The 11,008-nt window shown below is 42.3% G+C and overlaps 1 protein-coding gene across 7 annotated transcripts in view; it reads left to right on the forward strand.

Moving 5' to 3' along the window:
- MEGF11 (multiple EGF like domains 11) overlaps positions 1 to 8,002 on the forward strand; it is a 368,017-nt gene extending 360,015 nt beyond the window's left edge. For 4 of the 7 annotated variants that reach the window (XM_074327538.1, XM_074327541.1, XM_074327536.1 and 1 more), the window contains 2 exons: positions 4,317 to 4,523; positions 5,149 to 8,002. In XM_074327538.1, the coding sequence (XP_074183639.1) occupies positions 4,317 to 4,523; positions 5,149 to 5,309 (368 nt within the window). In that variant the 3' untranslated portion in view covers positions 5,310 to 8,002. Of the gene's footprint in view, positions 1 to 4,316; positions 4,525 to 5,148 lie in introns of those variants that run through there. The other 3 variants (XM_074327540.1, XM_074327544.1, XR_012494704.1) reach the window with 2 other exon arrangements.
- The last annotated feature ends 3,006 nt before the right edge of the window (positions 8,003 to 11,008 follow it).

The following is an 11,008-nucleotide window of genomic DNA, read 5'->3' on the forward strand; positions in this document are numbered from 1 at the left end:
TACAGAAGCACTTATCAAAGACAAGAGTACACCCCACTAACTGGCGCAACTCCCACATAAATACTTAATAAACTAGTCTGTACCAGGAATGAAATTATTACCTAGAACTACGGAGCCGGATCAAATCACAAGTGCTACAAGTCAAGAGCCTAAGTGTTCTCTGAACGCAGTGGGAAAGGGCCCTGGCCTGGGGGTTACAAGATTTGGGTTCTAGTGTAGTTCTTGCTGTGTGCCCCCAACTAGGTCACAGCGTTGTTTTCTGGGTCTAGGTTTCTTCCTCTAGGACGGGGGTACTAGCACCATCTGAGGCCCTTCCCAGCTTGGACATTCTAAGTCATTACTTCACTCAATGCTTCCTCTTTTCCCTTACTTACTGAAGACCTCCCCTCACTTTCATCCTGGAGGTCATGAGACCACGCACATGGCTATGCTGACCTCATCTTACCCTTTAAACACCTTTGCCTCCCCTTCTTCTCCCCCTCAGCACAGTGATTCTAAAACAAACAGCCTCGTGTTCAGTTCCTTATATCTGTTAGCATTTCAAACTGCTGTAGAAGAAATCTTCCCCAATACTCTCTGTCAGCTTTAGGATCCTGGAATCCTGGATCTCACTGTTGCTTTCCCTTTCCCCACCTGTATGCTCCTTGGTAATCTAACCAAGTCTCTTCCTGTAGTGGCCTTGTGTCCACTGACATCCTGGAAACTTTCTCAGCTAACGTGGCTCTTCTGAGATCTCCCCATATCATAGGCTTGTCTCTCAAGAGAAGGATGCTAGCTTAGGACCCAGGAAGAGAGAAGGCAGTGTAGCCTTCTAATGAGTAGTAGTCAGCTGGGAGACAAGAGATGGATGTTCAGTGCCTGGGTTTTCCCCGACAGTGAAATACTGGTGTTAACTATATGCTAGTGTGAACCTGAGGCCTGGGTAAGTTCAGATCCCACTCACAAGGTGGCCTGGGAAAGTCACTTCCCCATCTGGATTTGCTGCTTCCTTTTATAAAATGAAGATGTTTCCATGAGCTCATTTTAGAGGCCCCTTCTGCCACTGATTACGGCTGTGTGACTTGACGAGAGCAAATGCCAGGGCATTATAGGGCCAAGCCTTCAGTACTGATACTAATGACAGGCCTCAGAGGAGTGACTCCCCAGAGCTCGCTGGATGCTTCCCCTCCCTTTGCAAAATGCCCTCAAGTCCAGGGACTGGCGTGGGGGGTAGAGCCATGGCGGTAGAGCGGAGCTCTACAATGAGGAAGTGTCTTAGAGCAGCTGGCTGTTCTTCCTCTCCACGCCCTCGCCCGCTCCGCCCTCCCTCTGGGCGGGCAGGTGGATGACTCAGCTGGAGAGAAAGAGTAGCTCCCTGGAGTGGAGTTTTCTGGCTCGCCTAGACCTTCCCCAAATTCCAGTTCTCAGAAAGAGACCAGATTATTCCGTAATTCAATAATTCAATACCTTCCGCCTCTCTCTCTCTCTCTCTCTCTCTCTCTCTCTCTCTCTCCATCCTTTGTCTTTGTTGCTGGCCCCTTTATGAAAGACACAGCTTCTCCCTGAGACTAATCCTCTCCCCCACAGTCCCAACTTCTCTTTCATCCATTTAAGTGCATCCCCTGCTGCAGAGCAAGCCATTTATTCCCCCAAAGGTGGCAGCAGCCCTGACTTTTCCGGTGGAAACGAGAAGGGCACTATTGGCGGGCTGAGGCTCTGAGGCCTTGAGCTATGGCTTCGAGGCTCTCCCAGGGTCGTAATGGAATTGGTCCTGGCACATCCACAGAAGCTCAAAAGCTTTGCCTTTCTCTCACCAGGGCTTGGTCGCACAGACAAAAGGTGTTCCTTGGTGAGTGAGGGGAAGCTGTTGCAGATACAGTTTACATTTCGAGACACAGGAAAGGAGCATGGGGAACAAGATGTGAGGGGAAAACACCTTGACTGGGTACCAGAGAAGACAGGGGCTGAGTCTTAACCAGGAGTACTTACTACCATTAAGCACATTTTATGAGCTTCAGTTTCCTCATTCCTAAAGCAGTAATACTAGTCCTTCCTGCCCAGCCTCCTTCACAGATGTCACAAGTTTCATGATCTAACCCGAAAGACTAGCTATGGGTGCCACACAAAGTGAGCTATCAGTGCTCCTTGAGTTTGAGAAAATATGCAACTGAGACAGCTGCCAATCAAAGTAAAAGGATGTGTCTGGGACGGAGGTGGAGAGAGGTGTTAGGACACTTCACTCAGGAGACGGCCCTTCTTCAAGCAATTCGTCCTCAGCTTCCAAACAAGCAGCTGAGTCATATTGCCTTACTCCCTGGCTGATTACGTTTGGAACACCCAAAGTGGGACCCGTGAGCCATGCTGCTAGGGTTCCTGGACTTAGCCCCACTCCCTTGTTTGAAGAAACAAAGTACTCACTAGAGGCAAATGTATGTGATGAGGCAGGTTATGACCCTGGCCCCAGGCAGGTTGGGTTATGCCACCTTTCCCCCACGTGAGCCTCACCAGCAGCTGGGACGAACTAGCCCCGCTTCAGCCCTTGCTCGGGCTGGCTGGGCCTGCTCATTATCGAGCAAGAATATATTCTCCTCTCCAGGGTTCTAGGCTACAACGAGGCCACAATCTAAGAGGGGACCAAACCAATATCCCTCTCCACTGGGGGCTAAGTTGTGATGGAAAGTGCTCGAGCCTGGTCTAGAGCTTGCGTTGCTACTGTTAAGCAGTGTGACTCTGGATGTCACTTCCCCACTCAAAGTTCGAGTTCCTCATAAGCAATGAAGGGGAAGGGGAGAATAATATTGCTCTACCTACACCACAGGGTGTTGTGAACACTTGAAGGAACTAATGAGTCAATGTACTTCTGTACAAGATTGAGGAAATGTTACCTGCTGAAACAGACATCAGTAACTCCACACTAATAAAAAAGTAAATACCCTCCCAACCAGTCACCTGTGAGGGGAGAAAAGCCTACTTGTGACTGACACACATGGAGTGTTCTGTTCTGCTCTCACTGGACCAAGGTACATCTAGCTACCCCCTGACTTACATTATCACTTTCACTTTTTTACATTTCCATTCATCTCACAAGTTGAAGGCAGGAAGCATAAATAGCAGCCCAAAATGTAATTCGCGGTGGTTCTAGTGAAAGAGCATCCAAGAATATCACCATCTGCTACCACTTGTAGAAATTTAGAGGGGAGAGGCCTCTTAGATCACTCCTGACTACCAAGCCCCTGCAACTCAGCACTTTTTTCTAACCTCCCTGGCTGGCAGAGCCTCACAGGCAGAGCTGCCAGATCACCTAGAGGAAGAGTAACGAAGTCCTGACTCACTTGGGACAATCTACAGAAGGCGGTGATCTTCTCCCAAAGGGGAATGGTGTCGGGGTTGAAGGAAGAGGGCTCCCCTTTCCTCCTGTGACTCCCAATCACAAAGAGAACTTTCTTCCTCCAGTGGAGCTACTTACTTCACATTTGGAAACTAGTTTGCATTCTTTTGTACCCTAACATACCCTGAAGTCTTGGTGACTTGGCATGCCTGAGAGGCAGCAGGAGAGGAAGCACGAGTTCTCCTCGTATCAGAAAGTTACTACTAAAATAGGTTGCATTTAGCATTCACGAGAACTACAGTAAGTGATCCCAGAGGATACATTGCAGGCTTGCTAGAAAACAGGAATTTTCCAAAGGCTAGCTTGAGACGGAGGTGCTTTTGACAACTCTATTACACTTCCATCTGCCCCACCTCTAATCACGAGCTTCTCGAGCAGGGATGCCGCCAGTTTGCTGCTGTTAGTTGCCAAATTGCTGACACCTGTACCAACACACACACCTACTTCTGGTAGCAAAAAGAACTCACAAGAATATCACAGAACAGGATTCCCAAGGCATGGATTCAAGTGTTGGCACTGCCATGCATGAGCTGGATGGCCTTAGCCAAGTCATTTCATCTCTCTGGGCCTTCATCCTATTAAAATGCATCCTGGGCCTTCATCCTACAAAATGCAAACTATCAACCATCCTTGAAGGGTCTTGTAAAAAATATATAATAGAGGTGAAAGCACGTTATGAATATGCTGAATTAATCTTTCTTGTGCTATACCCTATACCTGACTACTAAAAAAACATGTTCCTATCCCTCCAAAAACAGAGTTCTTTAGAAAAAGCACTCTGCCTACCTAAGAAAGCACTCAACATATTTAATAAGTAAATCTCGGACAATCACAGGCTTTTACAACTCCAGCATCCTGAAAGCACATGAACCCCCCTGCGGTCTGCTTCTGGTATTTAAATGAAGTCTTATGTCCTTGCTTGTCCTAAGAAATGTCTCTTGCCTTGCAGATTACATGAAAGAATCCGTGTGCAGTTCTAGCACTTGTTCCTTGAATAGCAGTGAAAACCCTTACGCCACAATTAAGGACCCACCCATCCTCACCTGCAAGCTTCCAGAAAGCAGCTATGTAGAAATGAAGTCGCCTGTGCACAGGGGGTCTCCGTACACAGATGTGCCATCCTTGTCGACAGCTAATAAAAATATATATGAAGTTGGTAGGTGTCTCAAATAAGTAACTTAGCAAAATTAGGATAATAGTCAGCATCTGAAGTAAAAAACAATCCCTCTCCACTCACCCTGTCTTGAAAACACACCCTTTTTTGGTTGCTTTTTAAGGAATCCAAGGTGAACTGTCTTTCCCAGGACTGCCCTCCTCTCTCATGCAGGAAATCAAGTTCTTGTGCCAGCTCTGCTTTAAAAACACACCAGGACTAGTCTGAAGCAGAGACACCGAGGAAGTGGAGAGTGGGTACACACACACTCATACACTTCAACTGACTGTTGATACAAATCCCAGCTTAAAAAAGAAAATCAGGACATTAACTTTCTAAACCACCTTCTACTTTCTCCCAGTTTAACCCATGACCCTGGGCTCATTGATAAGACCCCTACTTGTAGGATATTCAAATTTTCTTGGTTTTGACCAGAGCTTGGGATTCTGACAGTACACTCACTTAGGTTTTTCATCTCATGAGCAAGTCTCAGTACTAATCCTCATACATTTATCAGATTTATAAATCCCTGGCTTCTCTCCCCCCACCTAAATAGAACTCTCTTCCCTCCAACAAGGCAACCAAAGCTAATCTGTTCTCTGAACTCATTTTTCACTATATTCCTTAGAGCCCACAGTCAGTGTGGTCCAAGAAGGCCGCGGTCATAACTCCAGCTATATCCAGCATCCCTACGATCTACCTAGGAACAGCCATATTCCTGGTCATTATGACCTCCTCCCAGTAAGACAGAGCCCTGCTCACGGGCCCTCCCAGGACAAGCAGTCTTAAGAGGGATAAGCTTCTCTCTTGCAATGTGCGCTGCTGAATATTCTCTGACTCTGAAAGAAGACAATCCTTTGACTTGAAACAATGGTACAGACTGACTCCAGCGGCGGGTTAGTTATTACTTTCACCTGGAATTAAAGAAGAGCTTCCAAGTGGGACTGGAGTAATTGTTCAAAAGGTCTGTTTGCAAAGGCAAATCCTAGCACTCATCCACCTGAAAACCCAAATCTCTGGATTATATGGTCTTTTAAAACACTTAGGATACAGCCACTCATCAACATCAGCTAAATATAGCTAAATATATTTATTTATATACTTAATTATCTGAAACATAACGCTTAGAAAACACGTAGAATAAGTTTTACAAACGTTCCTAGGGGGAAACAGGACTGGGGAGGGGAGGGGATTACTTTAAAACACCTGAAATAGTACATATGTCCTTGTGGTTGCTGTTCCCATCATGTCTGATTACCTAATTAGGACACAGACACAAACTGTGCTAGCATCAATCCTGAAGTACCTCCATATATCTGATCCATCAAATTACAATGGCCAAGATTACAGAGTTACTATATAGTCTAATGCTGACAGCTTCCATTTTTTTAAAATAAGACTTTAATAAACACAAATTAACTTTCCCTCTTCTGCCCTGCTGGTAGTAGAACAAAGTTTCCAAAGTGCAGTAGCTTCTTTCGGTCTACGACAGTATTTCTAGGCCAAATTCCAGAACACTGCAAGTAGTCCTGGCCTGGTCACCTCTCCTTAGTCCACCCAACATCTGAGTCATTCCAGGGGAAACACAACTCTGAGGTGATGCTTTAAGCAAACAGTCAGACTGATATGAATTAAGTGTCCCTAAAAATGGCTATTTGGCCTCCCAAATATTTTGGTTGGCATTCCTTGACTCATAAGAGTACTTGCTTTTCAAACATTCCTTCATAAATCTTGAGCTTGATGTAATCATTAGACAAAAGTGGATACAGCAAATTTAAATTGTTTAAAGTACATTATGTTTTTTGATGGAACTAAATTGAAATGACCAAAGAAAGAATGAACTGTAACTGGCTGTTGTAACATGATGTTAAAAACTTTATAGTAAAGAGCATGGAAAGATATGAAGTACTTCTACCTTAAAACCACCACCTACTGACTGAGATGGCCAAAACTGAATTACAATGAGCTAATGCTCCAGATCCCAGTATCAGATGTGTCACCTACCATTAAACATAGGTAAACGGGGGCTCAGATGAGTAAAAAATGGAGCCAACTCCCAAACCCTATAAAGAGGACCTCCTCACGAGGATTAAAGACCAAAAGGGCAAACCAAGGAAACTAATGGTCACCCCTGTATCACTCCATTCTCTGATAACAGTCCAGTCAGTAAAACTACTTCCAAAAAGGTATACAGAAGAGGATCTAAATGACTGCAAAGCTGGAATAGCTGCTACAGGAAGTGTGGGAGTTCTGAAGCCCTTGATAAAATTTGAAGTCTGCCATGGAACCCATTAGTTTGGGTAATAACCAGTAAAAGAAAGAAAAAAATGAGTACAAGCCCTTCACCACTTCATTGAAAGCTTAAGCAAATGTTGTTAGGGGAAAATATCTAACACTTACATGAATGCTGCATGTGTGCATGGGAGCAAGTGATCAGCAATAGCAAATTTACTTTCCAAAAAAGCCTTATTAAAATATAAATACTAGGAAATTACTATGTAGACCCAAGTAAATATTTCTCATACGTATGTAGAAAGAAATATAAATAACTTACCTCAGTATATCAGGGCAGCAAATGCTCAATTGTCTTTGTGAAGCAAGGATCAAGAATCATGGCCAAGTCAGATCAGCAAGGAGAAACTCCATCTCAAGCCCAGGTTTTTCTCTTCTCCCCTTTCCCTGCATGTACAGTAACAGCTGCCTGGCAAACTGCAAACAAGCAGCATCACTCAAGTTTCACCTCTTTTTGCCAACTATCTTCTGAGCAAAATTCAACAAGAAGTGGCAGGGTGGAATTGCTAAAGCACTGGGTCAAGAGATTTGAGTGTTACTTGCCCTCTCTGGGCTCCTTTTTCCCCCATGTGTCAAAAAGGGAGAAGCAAAGATGTGTAAGGGAAACCTAACATCCCTTCAGCTCTAGCATTCTGTTTAAAGAAATGTATCACAAATCAAATCAGACAATACAGGGAAAAGGAAAGACAGAGGGTGTGATTAATCTATGGTGACAACGGCTGTCTTCACGAATATTAAGAGTTACTGGTAACAGACATTTCAATCTTACAGAGCAACTGTTAGGAACGTCTGTCTAGCACTGTCACAGGTAGGGGTCATGGTCAACCTCAACATGTGCACTGTGCATTTTATTGGCAACTTGGAAAGATTTGTTCAATTATTTTACAGAAACTAAGTTTTCAAAGTGATGCGCATATAATTCAAATTAATAAAGAAAACAATTATTGTACAATAGCACTCAGACTATGAAATGGCAATACTTTTTTAAAACAATCCAGATTTGTAATATATTTGTTCACTGTGCAGAGGGATCATACCTTGTACAAAATAAATTAATTTCTCAAACTAATTTAAGGGAATGCCTACTGTTATGTTGCAAACCAAAAATGTGTCTATAATCTACACTTCAGGTTTAAAAGGTAGAACTAACCTATGTTTTTTGTGGTCACATTAGACAGAGAAGTGAGAATTATGCCCATAAATGCTTGAAAATAAAGTGAAAAAGTCCTATCAAATTTATAACAAGTCTCTTCCTTTAAAGTAATGAATGGGAGCAACATATTCTGAATTCATGTCCAAAAATTACTGAAAATCTCATAAACATCAGTATACTCAAATAGAGAATTCCTCTGCTTTCACAATGTGGACTCAAAGACAACTATCAGAGCCTGTGCTCAGCTCCAGAGACACAAAGGCAGTTCTATGGAATGGAATAAAGGCAAGTACAAAGGCCACCTAGTTTGCCTATGTGCAATGAATAGCTTTCCACTAGAAGTTATCACCTAGCACAGTATCCTGGGTGAATCTGTCTTTAGGACCTTTTAAAAAACCTTGTGACCTAACTAGTACAGAAGCAGCAGGATTAATTTTGTTATAAAATACAGATGCTAAAAAACAGCTTACTGAATGCATTCAGTGGTGTAAGTTTAAAATTTCTCCTTCATACTTTCAAAGGTTTGTACATAATCCTCGTATCTAAGTCAAATTAAAACCTTTCAACTTGTCAGTTCATAAGGCCTAGGTGATACTCAGTTATTCCCATTTCATAAAATGTTTAACCAAGAATACATTTTTACTAGAGATTAAGACTCATTCAGAAAAAATCCTCCTACCAACAGATAATTCTCAAGGGCTGGAGCAAGATGAAGTATAATCAAGAATTATAAGACCAAAAAAAGGTACTTACCAAGAATGATAGTGTCAGATTATGACTTAGGAGGCTCAGAATACTACCCAATACCTAAATGATAACCAAAGGCTTGAACTCAATACAGAAGATTCAAGGATGATACATTCTCTTAGCCATTCATCTAACCAGAGGGAAGACAGAAGCGGCCCATTGAATATGTGCCAAGAGAGGAAATGGAAAATCTTTCTTAGACGGGATGGATGGATACATTAGGGATTCATTATACTATTACTTTAAATTTTGTAACTTATTAAATTATTTGTAATTTTATACAACTTTTAATGAAAAAAATCGTTAACCTGAACGATAATTCTCAAACTATAGCGCCCCAAGCTAAACTAGAATGAACCCTAGGGTTAGCCCCCTTACTCTTTTAGATGGTCCTTATTCTGACATGGGTTTGGTTGCAGGGGGGTTACGTAGCAGGAATGTAAATATGAACAAAGCACATTCCCTGTCCCTGCGGATCTTACAATGTAGCAATTTCAAAAGGGCAGGAATAAATGGAGGGGCCTGGGGATTAGCGGGTGCTGATTATACACTTTCTTCCCTGACTTGCAGAGCTAGAAAGACTGAGCAGAGTCCTTCTACAGAATGTAGAAGCTCTGGTCTCACATTCCCTCCTCATTCTAGCTTCTGCCTCCCAAGCTATTGACCAGCTTAGCAGATGGCCCTCCAGAGCCTGGGGTAAGAGAAAACATGGGGACCCGAGATCTTACAAAGTCCTGTTACTTAGGCATCCACTTAAATGTAAACCAAAACCAGAAACCTCCTCTAGAGTTGGTTTCCTATCAGATAGCCCACATAAAATGTTGCTTCCTGCAGCTTCCCAGACTGTCCCGTTTCAGGCATGACCTTCTATAATATTCTTAGGCCCGTATGATGGAAGGCTTTAGCATAGAGGCTAGTACAATAGTCAGCAACTTCTTAAACATAAGGAACCACTTCCCTAGAGGGGTCTGAGAAAATGGTATGCGGAGAGACTGGCGGTTTGCAGTCCAGGAATGGGTGCTAAAGGCAGTACGTTTATTCATGGGCATGGGGATAAGAAGATCCGAGACTTTGTGACAGGGCAATGTTAACATCCACTGACTCAAACATAGGGAAGGAATCCTGTTGGCTACTAATTTTCGCTACCATCACTGGTACTGGTAACAGAGTAGTTAGCAGCCAATACAATCTGCCAGGAGCTACCCATTCTCTGCTTAATAATGCTAAATAACTAAATTCAAATGTTTAGACTACTAATAATTAGATTACTAGACTAACAGCCCAAGGATGCCATTTAGTATCATATGTACACACATATATCTATATGCTTGGATTTAATCATTGGTTCTATTGAATTGCTAGCTCTGCAGACTGGTGTACCTTCTTGTAGAGTCCTATTAGCGACAATAAAAAAAAATAAACACAAAATGTTTTTAAAAGTTCTCTACCAGACATGAATATATTTTAAAGTATATATTAAAAGCCAGCAAAATTTTAACAGAGTCAAAAAACAAGCAGTTCTCAACGTACAGTTGACACAGCAGCCCATCAGGTACCCCTCCCCTTAGCACAGACATAGTACTTTGTTACAAATTGTTGAAATTGAAAGTCATTTTGCAAATGATATGAAAGCTTTCATCTTATTTAATGGAGTTAATATGCAAATAAAGGTAACATTCTAGTGGAAATAAGAATATCATTCTAAGGCCAAAAACATCTTGCAAAGTGTACATTTCATTTTTACTTATCTATTATATTTGAGTTAGAATGTATAATAATTTGGCTCTAGTACCTGAAGAGTTCATTCATAGAATTACTGAATTAGAGCTGGGTTGAACCCCCGAGATGAGCTAATGCAGCCCCAGGTCCCATCATTAACTGAAAGGTGAGGCTCAGAAATAAAATGAGTAGAAGAGCTGAGACTGAAACCCAAGTCTGTCGCCCAGTCCAGTGCTGTTACACCTGCTACTTTCTATCTTTTAACTCACAGAATTTGCATATTTTCTAATATATACCTTAATGTATACCTAGTACCAAGGTCCTTTCAAATATTCCTTATCTTTCAATTCAATTTTCAGAGAAATGGATACTTCAATTAAAATTATCTCTCAGACTATTGGTCTCCCTTAATGACAATAACATTTGGTATTACTTTATTGTTACCACTGGCCTCTACAGTTTGGAGAACCACAATCATTCTTTAAAACTTCAGAATGAAAACTTGCAGGGTTTTTTTTTGGCACATTATATAGGTGAATGGAAAAGGTGACCTGTCAAATCCCAGAAGAGGGTATGG

The sequence above is a fragment of the Rhinolophus sinicus genome, linkage group LG03, assembly GCF_036562045.2.
Source record: "Rhinolophus sinicus isolate RSC01 linkage group LG03, ASM3656204v1, whole genome shotgun sequence".
In the NCBI taxonomy this organism is placed as follows: Eukaryota; Metazoa; Chordata; class Mammalia; order Chiroptera; family Rhinolophidae; genus Rhinolophus; species Rhinolophus sinicus.